Source organism: Spea bombifrons, chromosome 6 (assembly GCF_027358695.1).
Source record: "Spea bombifrons isolate aSpeBom1 chromosome 6, aSpeBom1.2.pri, whole genome shotgun sequence".
In the NCBI taxonomy this organism is placed as follows: domain Eukaryota; kingdom Metazoa; phylum Chordata; class Amphibia; order Anura; family Pelobatidae; genus Spea; species Spea bombifrons.
In genome coordinates, this window is record NC_071092.1 from 47,492,337 (window position 1) to 47,512,541 (window position 20,205).

At 44.3% G+C, this 20,205-nt stretch overlaps 1 protein-coding gene across 1 annotated transcript; it reads left to right on the forward strand.

The window, feature by feature from the left end:
- The first annotated feature begins 1,197 nt into the window (after positions 1–1,197).
- Positions 1,198–18,982, forward strand: LOC128500978 (interleukin-12 receptor subunit beta-2-like). Its single transcript, XM_053470349.1, has 17 exons — positions 1,198–1,229; positions 1,337–1,478; positions 3,072–3,210; positions 3,512–3,814; positions 4,385–4,553; positions 5,162–5,349; positions 6,060–6,199; positions 6,684–6,831; positions 9,156–9,235; positions 9,994–10,210; positions 12,390–12,584; positions 12,690–12,791; positions 13,247–13,405; positions 15,488–15,631; positions 16,191–16,287; positions 16,543–16,642; positions 18,136–18,982. The coding sequence occupies exons 1-17, from the start codon at positions 1,198–1,200 to the stop codon at positions 18,598–18,600; spliced, it is 2,820 nt and encodes a 939-aa protein (XP_053326324.1). The 3' UTR covers positions 18,601–18,982.
- Positions 18,983–20,205: the final 1,223 nt, after the last annotated feature.

A 20,205-nucleotide genomic window follows, 5' to 3' on the forward strand; every position in this document is an offset into this window, starting at 1 on the left:
TTTTTTTGGGGGGGGTGAAAAATGTGCTTACTAATGAATTTTACTTTAATGAGGGAGTAATAGATAAGTGGAACAGCCTCCCAGCAGACGTGGTAGAGGTTAATACAGTGAGGGGATTAAACATGCATGGGGTAGGTAGATGGCTCTATACCCTGACCCTGAATTATTAACCCTTTCATAGCCCATCGTGAAGATTCTATGCAGTGACTCCCCAAAAGTGTTACCCAAATAAATAATAATAATGATAATAATAATAATAATAATAATAATAATAATAATAATAATAATAATGATAATATAATAACAGTAATAATAATAATAATAGTGATATTTAATAATAATAATAGCCTCTAATTTCAGGCATTTTGGCGGAGCGGCTGGTTTTAGTGACATCGTTGGGGATTTGTAGAATCGTAGAGAAGCTCCTCGTTTACGATAAATGAACCCAAACTTTGTGACGAACCAAAAACTTTACGGTAATCAGTAAAATTCAGAGAAACGCCAAGAAAGCCTCTGCAGGCAAAATAACAGAATTATTCCGCGTTTCATGTTCATCACATGTTTCGTGTTCTTTTCGTGTTTCATGTTTGTTGCATGTTTTGTGTTCTTTACGTGTTTCATGTTTGTTGCATGTTTCGTGTTCTTTACGTGTTTCATGTTTGTTGCCTGTTTCGTGTTCTTTACGTGTTTCATGTTTGTTGCATGTTTCGTGTTCTTTACGTGTTTCATGTTTGTTGCATGTTTCGTGTTCTTTACGTGTTTTGTGTTTGTTGCATGTTTTGTGTTCTTTACGTGTTTCATGTTTGTTGCATGGTTTGTGTTCTTTACGTGTTTCATGTTTGTTGCATGTTTCGTGTTCTTTACATGTTTCATGTGTGTTGCATGTTGTAGCAGCTAAACCAACAAAAATCCAAATTAGGTTTATTCTGCATTTTGAGTCTGTACAGCAGGAGAAATGTGCGACTAGCTGGGGGCCGAATGGGGCCGATCTGCCTCATCTGTAGGGGTCTTCCTGGCAGCAACGCCGTTCCCTGCTGTTTCTATACACATTATCGGGGCTTTTAGGGCTGTAGAACCCTGCGATCCCCTCATACCCAGCAAACATTCTGACCTCCTAGAAAAGAGGGGCATCAGGGGCCGAAGGGGGGGGCATAGGAATTGGCACCTGGGCAAATGCCGGGTGGGCCGCTGGCCGAGATGCCTCTGCACACACACGATGTATCAGGGAGGTAAAAGGTGGGGTGGCCGGGGCTCTCGGCTCGTGCAGGAGGGCCGGGTGACGTGCGGCCCCGACGGTCTGTGACGGGGAAGTGGTGGCTCGTAACTCACGCTTTAGACAGAAACACGCAGCTTATCACACGGAGCAGACCGCGGGCGTCCCACTGGCCCCCGACGCGCCCCACTGGCCCCCGACGCGCCCCACTGGCCCCCGACGCGTCCCTGAAGGGGTGACGGACAGCTGGGGGTCACCGGCACAGGTGGGTGGTGATTATTATTATTGTCCAAACCCATTTAGCCGACCCAAGCATCCCACTGGGAGGACTGGAAAGCCGAGGATCTTCACGCGGGTGACGGCATCTCCCCACTCTCAGTAAGTTGCTCGGCTGAGGGTGATGCCTCCTGTCCCTCCGCGTCGTCGCTGGGTGCGTCAGAGACTCCTGATTTCCCTAATCGTTTTCCCGCAGTCACGTGACTGGCGGGAAGTCGCCTCGAGCGCCGTGCGCTCCGCTCAGTTTCACTAAGCAGTGAGTAAAGACGTAACGAGAACCACAACAGCCAGAAAACCCCCGGCGCGGCAGCTCATTAACCCCTTACTGTGCACTGCGCTGCCGGGGCAACGGGGAGGAAGGAGCTGCGTCTACAACGAACTGTATGGGGGAGCTTCACGGACTGAGGGGATTTATTCACTAAACCACGAGTTGCAGGTGAGCTGAAGTGACTTACAAAATCTCCTGTATAATGTATAGATAAATCAACAAGCCGGCCCCTGTATAATGTATAGATAAATCAGTGACCGCCCCCTGTATAATGTATAGATAAATCAGCGGCCGGCCCCTGTATAATGTATAGATAAATCAGCGAGCCGGCCCCTGTATAATGTATAGATAAATCAGCGAGCCGGCCCCTGTATAATGTATAGATAAATCAATGACCCGCCCCCTGTATAATGTATAGATAAATCAGTGACCGGCCCCTGTATAATGTATAGATAAACCACCGAGCCGGCCCCTGTATAATGTATAGATAAATCAGTGAGCCGGCCCCTGTATAATGTATAGATAAATCAGCGGCCGGCCCCTGTATAATATATAGATAAATTACCGAGCCGGCCCCTGTAAAATGTATAGATAAATCAGTGAGCCGGCCCCTGTATAATGTATAGATAAATCAGTGACCAGCCTCTGTATAAGGTATAGATAAATCAGTGACCGGCCCCCTGTATAATGTATAGATAAATCAGTGACCGGCCCCCTGTATAATGTATAGATAAATCAGTGACTGGCCCCCTGTATAATGTATAGATAAATCAGTGACCAGCCTCTGTATAAGGTATAGATAAATCAGTGACCGGCCCCCTGTATAATGTATAGTTAAATCAGCGAGCCAGCCCCTGTATAATGTACAGATAAATCAGTGACCGGCCCCCTGTATAATGTATAGGGAAGTCCGGCGTGTTGGGTCTGGAGGGGGTTCTGGGCGTGTTGGGTTTGGAGGGGGTTCTGGGCGTGTTGGGTTTGGAGGGGGTTCTGGGCGTGTTGGGTCTGGAGGGGGTTCTGCGCGTGTTGGGTCTGGAGGGGGTTCTGCGCGTGTTGGTTCTTGGGGGGGTCCGGCGGGTTGGGTCTGGAGGGGGCTCTGCGCGTGTTGGTTCTGGAGGGGGTTCTGGGCGTGTTGGGTTTGGAGGGGGTTCTGCGCATGTTGGGTCTGCAGGGGGTTGTTGGGTCTCCGCGTGTTGGGTCCGGGGGGGGGGGGTTCTGCGCGTGTCAGGTCCGGGGGGGGGGTGCTCTGTGCGTTATACGGAGGCTGATGATGTTTATACGGAGGATCCGGATGATTTCGTTCTTGGTTTTCAGGGTTCTCTTTGCGTCGGTGAAGCCCCCTCTCCCACCGTCAGTAATGCGGACCCCGCTGATCTTATGGAGAGCAGAATCCGGACGTTCTGGATCATTATCGGCGTCTTCGTCTCGCGAGTTCTAATCAAGGCGGCTGCAGGTGGGTTCCAGAAATCGTCATCTAACGCGGTTCATTTAGACTAAAAATGCAGCATTTCTATAAAATTTGCTCTTTTTTAAAATTATTTAATAATCCATCAAATATTTAACCAAATAATTAATCAAATAACCCATTAAATAAAAAAATAAATAATCTAATAATCCATTAAATAAAAAACTAAATAATCTAATAATCCATCTAATAATGAATCAAATAACCCATGTAATAATAGATTAGGTTTAGGTGATATTGGGGGGGTTCCTCTCGCTGACGCTTTTATTCGCCGTTCCTTTCCCCCCAGAGATGTGTCCCGCGGCAGAAATCTGGGCCAGTCCCGGCACGGCGGTGCCTCTCGGGGGCTCCGTCACTGTCACCTGCAGACTGCGAACGAGCGACGCCGGCCACCCGAGGAAGTGTCTGAACATCACCAAGCACCACGGGGGTCTCGACGTCCTGATGCTGGCGGTCTGCGACAGCGACTCCATCAGCGTGCGCGACCCCCACCTGTCCCCAAACCGCACGCTTTATAAATGCAACAGCGCGTCCAACACCGTGTGCAACACCGCGTGCAAACTGCTCTGCGGAATATACGTCGATGCCGGGGGTGAGTATCTTTCTAAAGGCATCCCAGAAGATCGGCCCCATTCGGCCCCCGTCTAGTCTCCCGTTTCTCCCGCTGTAAAGACTCAAACCTTAATCAGTCGTTGGTCTCGTTTTAGATTCAGGAGCCGTATGTCTATCCCGCGCATGTTTAATACCCTCGCTGTGTTACCCTCTACCACCTCTGCTGGGATGCTGTTCCATTTATCTAAATTCCGGAGCCGTATGTCTATCCCGCGCTTGTTTAAATCCCCTCGCTGTATTACGTTACATTGTTTTTTTATGTTATTATTATTTATTGTTTTATATGGCGCCATCATACTCTGCGGCGCTGTACAATAAGACTCTTATTAGTCCTATAAATACTAGATCTATTTGGCTGCGATAAAGCTTTCCGGGGGGGGTCTGTAACTTTAAGACGAGTCCTGGGAGGAAAAAAATATAAAGAAAAATAAAAGAAATAAATAATATAATTAAATAATATAAATAAATAATAATAAATAAAAAGAAATGGCAAAAAAAACATTTAAAGTAAAAAAAAAAATACTTGCTCTTAACGTTTTTAACCTCTTAGTGTCCCCAGATCGGCCCAGAATACTGGATTGTGAGGAGGAGTCGGGGACGGCGCTCTGCTCTTGGGAGGCTGGGAGAGAAACCTTCATCCCCACGAGTTACACGCTACAGCTGAGTATTATTATTATTACTACGCATTGCTTTATAGCGCCGACATATTCCGCAGCGCCGTACAAACAGCACATAACAAGCAGGGCGTCACATAACAAACAAAATGGAAAAGCAAATGGAGGGCCCCGGTCAAAGAGCTTACAATCCGTCCCCGCGATGGTGTCATGGCTAGATTCATTTAACATGATAGACTGTAAGCTCTTATGACCAGGACTCTCTACCTGCGTTTGATTCTTCTACATGCCTCCCAGCATTTTAAAGAGGGGTACTTTTGTTCTGGGGGTGGGGTTAGAGGCGTGGCTGGGGCGGGGTTATTTGTGTAACTAGAAGAAGAATAATGGGGTTTATTTCCCCCGTTTAGTTTATAAAGCCGTTTCCTGCTGTTTCTATACACATTATCGGGGCTTTTAGGGCTGTAGAACCCTGCGATCCCCTCATACCCAGCAAACATTCTGACCTCCTAGAAAAGAGGGGCATCAGGGGAGGAAAAAGGGTATCGAAGGAGGAGAGGAGCCACCAGGGGTGGAGAGAGGGACTGGGGAAGGAAAAAGGGACATCGATGGGGGAAAAGGGGAGAAAGAGGGGCATTGGGGTTTGGTGCAGAAGGAGTGACTGGACAAACAGTGACACTTGGCAGGTATGATAACGCTGCTTCCTCTGGTTACAGGGTTTGTGACGGGACGTCCGCTCTCCCGGTCACTGCGTCGGGGAAACAATACGATAAACGCGGGATCCGGTACGCGACGTTCCCATTGGTCGTGCGCCGGGGGGAGGAGTTTACGGTTACGGTGACGGCTTCCAATGACCTCGGCAGTAATTCCTCGCGGCCGCGCACGTTCTCGTACTACGATGCAGGTGAGTTCCTGAGCGCGCGAGTAACATAAAGATCATTATTACTATATATATATAGCGCCAACATATTCCGCAGCGCTGTACAAAGGGTTCGTGAGTTAACTATCTCAGATTGTGGAACCCATCAGCGCCGGGGAGATAACGGTGACCTGCGGTCTGTCCGTCCGGCCCGGCGGGTTAATGAGCCGCGCTCAGGAGGTCCCCGGCGGATTGTTTGTGAGACGTGCAGACGGCAGCGACGCGCTTCCTGCTTTTTGGTCATTTTGTGGTTTTTGGCAGGAAAAGATAAGAGCCGGAGTAACGCGACTGCATCCTGTGCTGTTAAAGGGCCGGTCGTCACTGTTCCTGCGCAGACCAAAGTTTGCTGAGAAACACTTAAGGCATTTCTCTTTACTTTACTCAGAGGGTGGTGGATAGGTGGAACAGCCTCCCAGCAGAAGTGGTAGAGGGTAATACAGTGAGGGGAGTTAAACATGCATGGGATAGACATACGGCTCCTGAATCTAAGGTTGTGGATCTGTTCAGGCAGGGGTAAGGGAGAGAACAGATAAAACTGGATTTGCCACAGGCTGCCACCAACCTCAACTCCCTTTGAATTAAAGTAAAGTAAACATTTTACAAACAAAAAGCACAACTTCATGAAAGTTTTTTGAAAGTTTATTTTTGCGCTGATCGCGGATCCGGTCTCTGAGTTTCCGCTCGCTTCTTCCCAGTGAAACCGAGACCCCCGCAAGACGTATTAATCCGATTCGCTAACGATTCCAGCGACTGCAACGTGACGCTCCTGGACCCACAGGATTCCGCCCTGTTCCGGCTGAGATATCGGCCCGTTAATGAGTCGTCCTGGACACGGGTGAGAATGTGACGGCCGATTGTGATTTTATTAACGGGTCGTCTACAATATCAACGAAGGGACCGAAGGGACATAAAATAATCCCGAGATAGAGGCAGATGATTTGGGCTTAAAGGGCACCTCTTTTTTTGCCCCCATAACATAATACTTTCAGTCAGCCGCATCTCAGCCGTTTGTATGATTCTCGCTCTGTTATCTGACCCCCGATCTACTAACCCCCCCCGACTCCTTATCATACTGCCTGTGAGGAACAATAGAATGGCTCAGTCTAAATCACCCAGTCTGACTCTCTGACTAATGAAAGTCTATGGAGGAACGGACTTCATTAACATCGCCATAAAGCATCAGCTCAGTGTGGAGTTTGAGCCAGGAAAGTCCCCCCCCAAAAAAATAAATAAATCATAGAATGTTGCCCTTTCCGCGTGATTTCTAACGTTTCTGATGTTTTTGCTGCAAATATCTTCTTCCAACGCGTTTCGCTCAGGTTGAGATCGTGGGAACCAAAACCCATCGCCTGCTCGATCTGATGCCGTTCACGAGATACGAGTTTGGGGCTTCTTGTAAATTTCTGCTGGATAAAGGGAGATGGAGTAACTGGAGCGCTTCGGTGACAGCGCGGACTCCGGAGCGAGGTGAGGAGGAAATCATTCGTTTTTTTTCTGGGATAGTTGGGTATTGGGGGAACTGGGCAGATAAACCATTATTCCTGTCTCTGGGGAGCAAGGGGTTAAGGGGATCGGGCGACTCTGTGGTTTTGCTGCCGCAGCTGGTTTGCTTCAGAAATGTCATTTTTCTCACCAATTCGAACTCCCTCGGGGTTTCAGTTTGATGCGTTTTGAGAGATTTTGGTAAAACGTGAGAATTCACATTCAGAAGGTTTCGTTTCTGGCCGTTACGTGACGGCTGACCGCACATTTCCGAGAGACCCGGTGATCATCAGGAGGATGCGATGCCCCGCGGCTCCTCGCAGATACCCCCCGGGATGGTTTTACCTGCAGGGCTCTTGTACAGGAGGTTTTGGGATCCTTCATTCATAATTCTTACCTCCGTATCGAAACGCAACACCGACTTCACCCGCTTCTACCCCCTTACATGTGACGCCATCAGAGGGCACTTTTAGTTGAGAGGGCGTGGCTAGAGGCGTGGTTGGGGCGGGACTTTATACAGGTTTTTAATGCCCTATTGTGGGGTATTTGTGTAACTGGGTGGGGCATTTAGAAGAAGAATACCGTAATGGGGTTTATTTACCCCGTTTAATTTATAAAGCCGTTTCCTGCTGTTTCTATACACATTATCGGGGCTTTTAGGGCCGTCGAACCCTGCGATCCCCTCATACCCAGCAAACATTCTGAAATTGTTCTCATTGGAGAAAAGACGGCAGATAATCAGAAAAAAAAAAAATACGTGAAGAACCAAGAGTTTTGTGTATATTTTTATACGTATTTTACACATTACAATAATTTTAAATGACAAAGAAGACGAGCAAAATCCACAAAGAAAAGAAATCCAAAAAAAGTTAGTTCAGTAACATTGTGTTTTTTTTCTTTTACTATATATACTTTTTTTTGTTACTTTTATACATCATGTAACCAAAACTTGCAATTTAATTGCCATTTGTGGCCGGGCCGCCTGTACCCGATCGCTACGTCTCAGTCGGTTAGTTCCAGAAGAAACGCTGCAAGAATAGCTGATCCTATAGAAATACAAGATAATTAATAATAATTATTATGATTATCATTATTATTATTATAAATATTAGTAATAGTAGTTGTAATAGTATTAGTAGCAGCATCATTATTCTTCTTATTGTTGTTGTTGTTATTATTATTAATAATATCATTAGTAGTTGTAAAAGTAGTAGTAGTAGTAGCAGTATCATTCTTCTTCTTCTTCTTCTTTTATTCTTCTTTTTCTTATTGTTATTATTAAAGTTGTTGTTATTATAATGATTATTATTAGTGGTAGTTGTAATAGTATTATTATTAGTAGTAGCAGTATCATTATTATTATTATTGTTATTATTATTATTAATATTAGTAGTAATAGTATTCTTCTTCTTCTCCTTGTTGTTGTTATCATTAATATTAGTAGTAGTTGTAATAAGAGCAGTATCCTTCTTCTTATTATTATTATTATTAGTAGTAGTAGTAGCAGTAGTTGTAATACTATTATTAGTAGTAGCAGTATCATTCTTCTTCTTCTTATTATTATTAGTAGTAGTAGCAGTAGTTGTAATAGTATTATTAGTAGTAGCAGTATCATTATTATTCGTAGTAGTAGTAGTAGTAGCAGTAGTTGTAATAGTATTATTAGTAGCAGTATCATTCTTCTTATTATTATTAGTAGTAGTAGCAGTAGTTGTAATACTATTATTAGTAGTAGCAGTATCATTCTTCTTATTATTATTAGTAGTAGTAGCAGTAGTTGTAATACTATTATTAGTAGTAGCAGTATCATTCTTCTTATTATTATTAGTAGTAGTAGTAGCAGTAGTTGTAATAGTATTATTGTTGTTGTTGTTATTATTATTAATATTAGTAGTAGTAGTTGTAATAATAGCAGTATCATTCTTCTTCTTCTTATTATTATTATTATTAGTAGTAGTAGTAGTAGTAGTTGTTGTAATAGTATTATTAGTAGTAACAGTATTCTTCTTCTCCTTGTTGTTGTTGTTATCATTCATACCGTATTATTAGTAGTAGTAGTAGTAGCATTGTCGTTGTTTATATTAATAATAATAAATATTATTTTAATATTGTTATAATTATTATTATTATTAACTTGTAACTTTGCTTTAGTAGAGGTTTTACACGGATGTCAGAGATCTCAAATTCCAGACCTTTTCTTACCATAAAATTCTGAATTTTGTCCGTCGGGGTAGGATGTGAGGGTTTCTGGATATGAAATAATCGGGCAAAAGGTTTATTTTGCGCCTCTGATCTCTCTCTTGATCCAGCGCCGGCAGGAAGGCTCGACGTCTGGCACAGAATACAGAATTTTGGCGATAATACGCGGAATATTGAGATGTTCTGGAAGGTGAGACGTCACAGACACAAAACGATGGAATAATCACATATACATTATTCACGGCCCCTTGTGGCCATACCACTGGTTGCTATAGCGACTGCATACATTTTATCATTTGCACCAACATTTCTCTATATACAGAGTTCAAAGTGCAAGAGCTGGATATTATTATTATTTATTATCTATATTATTGCTATCATTATTATTACTATTATTATTTATTATTATTATCAATATAATTGCTAATAATTTTATTATTCAGATTATTGTTATTATTACTATTTATTTTTATCAATATTATTGCTATTATTTTTTAATTTTTATTCATATTATCATTTTTTTTTGTCATTATTTATTAGGTGCTAACATATTCCGTAGTGCTGTACAATTTAAACACAGGGTGAACAAATACAAATTCACAGATCTAAACAGATACAAAAGGAGCGGAGGGTCCGGCCCATGAGCTTACAATCTAGCCTTATGGCACTTTATTATTATTATTTATTGATTTATATAGCGCCATCAGATTCCGTAGCGCTGTACAATGGGTAGACAGGACGTAAAAAAAAGTATAGAACATAACAATTTGACTTACAGAAACAACAAGTGAGGAGGGCCCGGCTCAAAGAGCTTACAATCTACAAAGTGCCTGGCAGGAATGCTGGGCTCCTGAATAGTTGAATAGTGAAAACAACCCAAAAATGTATGATTTCAAAAAAATGTTTTTATTTCGGGTGAGTTTTTAATATTAACCCTTTTTCCTCCAGAATCTGAGCGCGTCGGAGGCGCGGGGGCTGATCACACATTACGAAGTTTTGTTTTACGAAGAAGATCCCGAGATCCCGGCTTCCAGAATCACGACAGCAGAGACGTGGCTCACCGCGGGCATCGGCAAGTCAACGCGGGTCATATCCGTGACGGCCCTCAACTCAAAAGGAAGCTCGCCCCCCGTGTACGTCAGAGTAACGGATCCGGACACATCAGGTAAACGGGGGTCTCGGTAATACATACGGGGCCACAGAAAAGACTTAAAAGGGCCCCCAGTCTCAAGTGCAAGGGTTGGAAAGGATAATTATCTATATTTAAACATGCATGGGATAGGGATACGGCTCCTGAATCTATAAGTGGAACAGCCTCCCAGCAGAGGTGGTTGAGGTTAATACAGTGAGGGGATTAAACATGCATGGGATAGACATACGGCTCCTGAATCTAAGACGAGACCAACGACTGATTAAGGTTTGAGTCTTTACTCAAAAAGAATTCTTCTTAGCAATACAATGATTACGAGCCCCGGGATCTGAGTAACATTGTTAGAAAATGAAACCAATTAATCTCAACATTAAATATATGAACTTCATTATGCATTATAAAGGGTTAACCCTGGGGTCCAACATAATGCATATTGAAAACATTGAACTATTACTACTGATTTATCTATACATTATACAGGGGCCGGTCACTGATTTATCTATACATTATACAGGGGGCCGGTCACTGATTTATCTATACATTATACAGGGGCCGGTCACTGATTTATCTATACATTATACAGGGGCCGGTCACTGATTTATCTATACATTATACAGGGGCCGGTCACTGATTTATCTATACATTATACAGGGGGCTGGTCACTGATTTATCTATACATTATACAGGGGGCCGGTCACTGATTTAACTATACATTATACAGGGGGCCGGCTCACTGATTTAACTATACATTATACAGGGGACCGATCACTGATTTATATATACATTATACAGGGGGCCGGTCACTGATTTATCTATACATTATACAGGGGCCGGTCACTGATTTATCTATACATTATACAGGGGCCGGCTCACTGATTTATCTATACATTATACAGGGGCCGGCTCGCTGATTTATCTATACATTATAAAGGGGCCGGCTCGCTGATTTATCTATACATTATACAGGGGCCGACTCACTGATTTATCTACACATTATACAGGGGGCCGGCTCGCTAATTTATCTATACATTATACAGGGGCCAGCTCACTGATTTAAATATACATTATACAGGGGGCCGGTCACTGATTTATCTATCCATTATACAGGGGCCGGTCACTGATTTATCTATACATTAGACAGGGGCCGGCTCACCGATTTATCTATACATTATACAGGGGCCGGTCACTGATTTATCTATACATTATACAGGGGCCGGTCACTGATTTATCTATACATTATACAGGGGCCGGCTCACCGATTCATCTATACATTATACAGGGGCCGGTCACTGATTTATCTATACATTATACAGGGGTCGGCTCACTGATTTATCTATACATTATACAGGGGCCGGTCACTGATTTATCTATACATTATACGGGGGCCGGTCACTGAGTTAGCGATATATATGTATATATACAGTTGATATATATATAGACTCCTGCAGGAGAAGCTCTCCGGGGTCAGAGTAAAGTCAGACTCGTGGTTTAGTGAATAAACCCCGCTCTACGGCTCCCAGTTGCTGACGTTCATAGATTGACCTCCCGCTGCCTCCAGGAACAGAGGAAACTGCGGTCATAAAACCTAACGACTCCGCGAGAAATATTTTAAGAACAAATTTACCGTCAATAAAGCGAAACAAACACCTGACGTTCCAGAGCTTTCTGTGAATTAATATTTAGAATCGAGGACTAAAAACCACTTTGTGACTCAGAACGACGATGACTGAAATTTACACAAACAGCCACTATATTTGCATTTTCGTATTTTAATGCATGTTGGAGATGTGGGGGGGGTTGGGTGGTGGGGGGTAGGTGGGTTGATGAGGGTTGGTGGGGGGGGTAGGTTAGTTGGGGTAGGTGGGGTATGTGGGTGGTAGGTGGGTTGGTAGGGGGTAGGCGGGGGTAGGTGGGTTGGTGGGGGTATGCGGGAGGAGGTGGGTTGGTGGGGGTAGGTGGGTTGGTAGGGGGTAGATGGGGGTATACGGAGGGTAGGTGGATTGGTGGGGGTATACGGAGGGTAGGTGGGTTGGTGGGGGTATGCGGGGTATACGGGGGTAGGTGGGTTGGTGGGGGTATACGGGGGGTAGGTGGGTTGGTGGGGGTAGGTACGGTCAATATTTTTACTGAACCTGTTCTGATTGCACTTTTTCCATCTGCTCTGGGCATCGGCCCCCCGGCCCCCCATCTCCAGGTCTCTCATCCCCCGTCGGAGTGGCTGCCGTGAAGGGTCCGGGGGAGGGTCTCACGGTGACGTGGAATGAGCCCCCGGAGAGCGAAATGTTTGCTGTGGATTATATCGTCGAATGGGAAGAACGAGGCGGAAAACATCGCAGTCGCACAAACTGGATGAAAGCGCCCAAATTTCACAGATCTGTTACAATCTCGGGTAATTCTTATAACGTATTGGATTATAAATCTCCGTCATATTCTGACAGCACGGCCCCCGACTCTCTCCGTGTTATTAAGTTAGCCGTGTAACGTGTTTCTTCAGGGACCCTCCAGCCTCACGTGTGCTATGAGCTCCGCGTGTCCCCGCTCCGGAACGGAAGAGCCGGAATCCCCGCCAAGACTTCGGGTTCCATCAAAGAGAGAGGTATTTACCCCATAATTCCCCGAAATGCAGGGGGTGGGGGCTGCACCTCATCCTTCTGCCCCCTGAAACAGTCCTTTGGGGGAAAACCTTATTTATTAACCACAGTGTAATATTTATAATGTTTTTAATTTATATCATTTTTTTAAATTATTTTATTGTTACTTTTTAAAGTTTATTTTATCTGGAATTTCCAGATGATTTTATTTCTATAGCGCCAACAATTCCCGCGGCGCGTCTTACAGTCCCTACATTCAAAGGGTCTGACAAAACTAGAACTAAGACAAGCTGATAAATCAGAGGGTCTGGCTCGCAAGAGCTTACAATCTAGAGGGAAATTGGGACATTCATCCCTATGGGAGATTCTAAGAATGTTCTTGTAACAAAAACCCAGAAAACAAAACGGGACTCGATACAATGTAACGGAGGACGGGACTCTCCCGGCTTCTCTCTCCCAGCTCCGCTCACCGGTCCGGAATTTCTTTACAAAGTTCTGGATGGAAACCGTTTGTTGGTTTCGTGGAAGGAGATCCCCCCGAAAAAACAAATGGGGTGCATCGTCAGATACGGCATCTACGTTCAGGACGCGTCCTCGAAGGTCACGCAACACGTTACAGGTGAGCAACAAAAATCACGCAACAATGAGACGTTCATCTCATCAAGGGGAGGAGCAACTTAACTGGGGCTGGGCTGGTTCTGATAGGTGACCCGAGAAAAGGGGGCGGAGAATACTTACTTTAATCTCAAGACACTAAACGTGTTTATTCCAGGCCGTAAAATATAGAATTTGGGAACGTGATTGGTGGATTTATTATTTATCACTATTATCAGATATTTTTTTCTTTTTTAACCCAGTTTTGTATACAGCGCTGGGGGTTATATTACTGTATACAGCGCTGGGGGGGTTATATTACTGTATACAGTGCTGGGGGTTATATTACTGTATACAGCGCTGGGGGTTATATTACTGTATACAGCGCTGGGGGTTATATTACTGTATACATCGCTGGGGGGTTATATTACTGTATACAGCGCTGGGGGTTATATTACTGTATACAGCGCTGGGGGTTATATTACTGTATACAGTGCTGGGGTTATATTACTGTATACAGCGCTGGGGGTTATATTACTGTATACAGCGCTGGGGGTTATATTACTGTATACAGTGCTGGGGGTTATATTACTGTATACAGTGCTGGGGTTATATTACTGTATACAGCGCTGAGGGTTATATTACTGTATGCAGCGCTGGGGGTTATATTAATGTATACAGCACTGGGGGTTATATTACTGTATACAGCGCCGTGGGTTATATTACTGTATACAGCGCTGGGGGTTATATTACTGTATACAGCGCTGGGGGTTATATTACTGTATACAGCACTGAGGGTTATATTACTGTATACAGTGCTGGGGGTTATTACTGTATACAGCGCTGGGGGGTTATATTACTTGATCAAGGCACTAGATACATTTGTGGGTCATGTGGAGAGTGTATGTTCAATAAATAACGACAGACACCAAATTGGATTTTGAAAAGGCCACAGTTTTATTTATGAAATACTGTGACACGTATAAAACTTTATTCAAACTTTAAAACATACATTTTCTTAAACTTGTGTAACCTCCAACCTTAGCGTACGAACCGCCAGACTTAACCCTTTAGAATCAAGGAGGTTACAACCACCAACCGTGCGACAACTAAGTGCTTAACATCGATACCTCAACACAGGTAACTCACACCAACATGTTGCCGCGTACACCAACCACAAGCCGTAAAGCTGCACTAGCTCGTGGTGTAAACGAAGGCCCTCCCTTTCCCATGGGACCCTGCCCGTGGAAAAAAGGCCCACCATAACTCACAATAACCACGGATTCCATACCTCGGATGAAAACCGCGACAATTTCACCCCGTACCATGAATAAACCGACCATAAAAACCTGACGGGAACCTCAGTTCCCCGCCACACCAAACACCATCAGAAAAACACAAGGGAGGGTGGGAGGGAAACGCTTCTCACTGCCTCTCCTTCCTGTTTAAAGAAAATGGTAGAGGGTCAGAGAAAACAGCCACTTTTAAAGACCCTTAACCCCACCCCCACCATAAACTTTTGACCTATGGCAACCTAGCCATGAGGTGATCATGCCCCCCCTAGCATGATCCAGGCCTGATCATGCGGCCCCTTGTCTGATGTCTGTGTCTCCGGGGCCCACTGTATGCAGCGCTGGGGGTTATATTACTGTATACAGCGCTGGGGGGTTATATTACTGTATGCAGCGCTGGGGGTTATATTACTGTATACAGCGCTGGGGGTTATATTACTGTATACAGTGCTGGGGGGTTATATTACTGTATACAGCGCTGGGGGTTATATTACTGTATACAGCGCTGGGGGTTATATTACTGTATACAGCGCTGGGGGTTATTACTGTATACAGCGCTGGGGGGTTATATTACTGTATGCAGCGCTGGGGGTTATATTACTGTATACAGCGCTGGGGGGTTATATTACTGTATACAGCGCATGGGGGGTTATATTACTGTATACAGCGCTGGGGGTTATATTACTGTATGCAGCGCTGGGGGTTATATTACTGTATACAGCGCTGGGGGGTTATATTACTGTATACAGCGCATGGGGGGTTATATTACTGTATACAGCGCCGGGGTTTTTATGAATAAATGATTTTTTCTCCAGTTCTCGCCGGTGAATCTGTGACGTTCCGGCAGGAGATCCGTGAGATTCGCCCGGACGTTCAGTATTTGGTGTGGATGACGAGTTCCACGAACGCCGGGGAAAGTCCTAAAACTTTTGTGCAGCAAATATATTTCCGTTTGGAAGGTAAAAAAATTCACTGAAATGTAAAACTATAATAATAATAATAAATAATAATAATAATAAATAATAATAATTATAACCGGCGTTCACACAGAGGGCACCATATTCGGTTTTTTTGGTTCTTTTCCAAAAATACCAAGAAATCCAATCAATAATAAGAAAATATTCATTTTACCCAAACCCAGGAACTTTCTAAAGTTGGACTCTTGGACTATTAACCCTTTAATAGCCCATTGTGAGGAGTCTATGTAGTGACCCAAACGGCTCTAATACCGCCCCCCCTCACTTGTCATTAATGAACGATAAACTTCATCGAGTCTATCTGAAAAAGAGACCTCTAAGCTCCCCAAGTCTTATCTAATTAATTGTAATTTTTAACCCTTGGTGTGCATGTAGGCAAGTACCACACGTGGACCCTGCAGTTATAAGAAACACGATGTGTGGCATTTAAACCAAAAAAAAAGCCAAAAGCTATGGTTCTGATGTCATTTAAGTTTTAGGGAAGCCTCGACGCTCGGCGTTGGAAGCTCCGTCTTACCGTTTATCTTTTTTTCTTTAGAAGGGTCTTTTAGGGGTTCCGTGGCCCTCGCGGTGGGTATAAGCGTGGCGTGCGCTCTATTCGTGGCCTGCGTTTGTGGCATCTCGTCCAGAATACAGAAGTAAGTTCCAGAAACTCTAATATTTCTCCAAGAACAGCAAAGCGAATGAATGCCACGAATGCCACGAATGCCACGAATGTCACGAATGTCACGAATGCCACGAATGCCACGAATGCCACGTTCCGCATTTGTTTCCAGTTGTTTGTTTGTTTGTTTGTTTGTTGACCACGTTATGGAAATAGTATAAATTCCCCGTCGGAATGTTAGATTTACTTTGCGATGTCCTTAAACGACACTTTTTACTTTTATTTCCAGGCTGCTCGGCTCTCTCTCCCGTCTCCTTCCTTATTGGAACAAAAAGGCCGTCCCTGACCCCGCGAACTGCGCTTGGGCGAAAGAGCTGACGCTTCACAAGGTATATGACGTATTATTCGCAGGAGATGAGGGGCATCTAAAATCTGCCCCATAGGGAGGGCTCGTTCTATCTGCGTTCAGCGATTTGTGTTTTGGCCAAAAGCCGAGTGGATTTCTGTAGAGGTTTTTCGCGGAGTGCCGGTAATTCTTCAGCATACTTGCCAAGTTTCTGTAATCAGTCTGGCCAGTCCCTCTAGACTCCAGACCCCTGTGTCCCTTTTTTCCTCCCCTGATGCCCCTCTTTTCTAGGAGGTCAGAATGTTTGCTGGGTATGAGGGGATCGCAGGGTTCTACTGCCTATAATGTGTATAGAAACAGCAGATGTCATCAAGCTGCCATCTGCCACCTCGTCATCACCAGTCCGGCCGCGATTCCTCCTCTAAATGTCTTACACAAGCACTGAATTATCGTCTCTCTGCATTCGTCATCCATTATCAGGGCTCTCCATGTTTAAATGACCCGCTGCTAGCCGCTGGGTGATATAACGGTGTCTTTATCTATCGTTAACATCTGTCAGCTTTATTTACCGAGCAGCCGCGTGCGGCGCGACGGAAACCGGGCCCTTTAGATATATTATTATTATTATTATTATTTTTATTATTATTATCATTATATTATTATTATTATTATTACTATTATTATCATTATTATCAATATATTATTATTATCATTATCATTATATTATTATTATTATATTATTATAATATTATTATTATCATTATCATTATATTATTATTATTATATTATTATTATATTATTATTATTATCATTATCATTATATTATTATTATATATTATTATTATTATTATATTATTATTATTATTATTATATTATTATTATTATTACATCACACTAACGTCCCTTTAAATTACAGACATTTCATTAAGCTGAGCCAAATATCGGCTGCATGCTTTATGCCCTCGTGATATTTTTATACGCCAGTAGACACCGGAAGCTCCTCTTTTCCCGATAATAATGTAATCTGTTAGTTCTAGTTTTCTCAGACCATTTAAATGTAGGGACTGTAGTAAGCGCTGCGGGAATTGTTGGCACTATATAAATAAATGATAATAATAATAATAATAATAATAATACGTTTACTCCCTCTAGTGGCCATAAGTATAATGTACACCGGCCCACGCTGGCGTGTTACATGTTAGTCTCGTCTGAGATTCAGGAGCCGTATGTCTATCCCATGCATGTTTAATACCCGCACTGTATTACCCTCTACGACTTCAGCTGGGAGGCTGTTCCACTTATCTACCACCCTCTCAGTAAAGCAAAACTTCCTTCCATTGCGAGTGGATCAAGAACCTGCTCCAGGTCTTCAAATAATGCATCTGCTGGCGCCAGAATCATCCCCCCCAATGGTCCGGTCCGCTGGGATTCACATCCAAACCCTTACTATTGGATCATCCATTCTATCGACAGCAATAAACCATTTAACCCTTTCATGTGACGCCTGTGTTTTTTTGTTGTTTTCCTGTTTTTTAGGATGAAACGGGCTTCCCCTGTAATTCCTTATCAGAGACCTACAATTATGACGACACCGAAACCCTGGAAATCAAAGAGCTGGACAGCGAGGATCAATCCCTTTGTTCCTCCCCATTCAGCGCAGAGACGTACAGCGCGTTCTCAGACGTGGCCAACGCCGCGCGCCACGCGGACAAAGAGGCCCTAACGTGTCCGGTGCATGCGGTACATCCACACGACGGGGGTCTATACAAGTCCCTGGGATGCCAGCCGGAGACCCCGGCGCCGGCGTCCGATTACCTGATCAGCCAGGATATCACCGTAGACTATTTACCAACAAACATGTCGGCCGACAGCGAGGAGAGCGAAGAATCCACGGAAGACGAGCGAATTCCCACCCGATATTTTGTGCAGACGGAGTTCGTGGCCGGAGGGAAGCTGCGCCTGGACACGGTGAAGATAGATTTCCAGATATTTGCACAATAACATCGAAACAGAACCCGCCGGCAGAACGGCCCCCATCCGGCCCCCGTCTAGTCGCCCGTTTCTCCTGCTGTAAAGACTCAAACCTTAATCAGTCGTTGGTCTCGTCTTAGATTCAGGAGCCGTATGTCTATCCTATGCATGTTTAATACCCTCACTGTATTACCCTCTACCACTTCTGCTGGGAGGCTGTACCACTTATCTACCACCCTCTCAGTAAAGTAAAGCTTCCTTCCGTCCCATCTCAGTCTCTGACCCTCTAGTGTTAGATTCGGGTCTCTTGTTTGTAACGTTTCTCTTCCTTTGTAATAAATTCCCCTCTTGTACTTTGTTAAAAGCCCCTTTAAGTGTTTCAATGTTTCTTCAAGAGATTTAACAAAGTGCAGCGAAACGTCCTCAGCGGGGGACGAAGGGACTGGACGAGGTGATTAAGGGGAAGTTTTCGGATGTACGTTCTCTGCGGTTTTGGGAACATTAACTGTTTAACGTGGTGTCTGTAAAACAAAAAAAAACGTCTAAAAATGACAGATTGTTAGAAAACTAATAATAATGTAATTAGGAAAGGGGTGATTGGTTGCCGGATCGACGTTCCGGGTCAGACCCTCGATAAGTTGAACCCTCACCGGAAAGCATTTTCGGATCGGTGCCGGTTCCAGCTGCTGTTAAGCGGATAAGCCCCAGATCGGTCATTTCATTCCTCTGTTTAAAAGTTTGATCATAAACGCAAAGCATACGTTCAGCGTCTATGGCAACAACCAATCGGCGCTCACTTCTGCGTCACGTGACAATTAAAGCGTTCCCAGCAAAACTTATGAGCAAGGCAACGTTTTACTTGATCAGAGTCCCCGTAACGAGGAATTTTCTTTGCGAAGTCGCGTTTGTTCTAAAGGCTGACATTCCGCAGGATCTCGGCCCATCGGACGGCTGATGCCCTCTCTGCCTTGGTAAGGATTATCTCTTTGCCAGGGGTGAGCGATGAGTTAAATACAATGAATCGTATTGGTTGCTATGGAGAAGAGGACAGTCACAAAAGAAACATCGATATGCGCAAACCCGTCATTAAAGGATTATTGAACCTTCTCACCTAAAACACCAGCGCCTGGAGACAACCCCAAACATGTCAGATTACGGTGGTAGATAAGTGGAACAGCCTCCCAGCAGAAGAGGTTAATAGAGCAAGGGAACGGGATAAGGATACAGCTCCTAGATTTAAGATGAGACCAAGGACCGGTTGGTTTTATAGCAAGGAAAACAGGCAGACTGGACGGGGGCCAAATGGGGCCGATCTGCCTCAGCGATGAGCCGGACATAAGCAGCAGTCCGATTCACTTGCCGACTGCAAACACTATGGCGTCTCCGGTACCGGCCCTCGTCTATACTCTTTACAGGGCTCCTGTAGCAAGAAGGGCCGCAGTCAGACACACGAGGACGCCGGTGTCCATTTGGCAGTCATCTGGAATAACGCAGGCGTGTTTATTACATGGCGTGCACAAGGCGTGTGTATTATTACATGCATGAGTTTATTACATTGTGCACACGAGGCGTGTATTACTACATGCGCGAGTTTATTACCTTGCATGCACGAGGCGTTTATTATATTGCGTGCAT

What these genes read in the sequence shown, in the direction of transcription:
- LOC128500978 (XM_053470349.1), top strand. Translation starts at nt 1,198, where the DNA reads ATGCCTCTGCACACACACGATGTATCAGGGAG. An exon ending in GCTGGGGGTCACCGGCACAG is followed by an intron (nt 1,479 to 3,071) that starts GTGGGTGGTGAT and finishes CTTGGTTTTCAG; the next exon opens with GGTTCTCTTTGCGTCGGTGA. An exon ending in GGGTTCCATCAAAGAGAGAG is followed by an intron (nt 12,792 to 13,246) that starts GTATTTACCCCA and finishes TCTCTCTCCCAG; the next exon opens with CTCCGCTCACCGGTCCGGAA.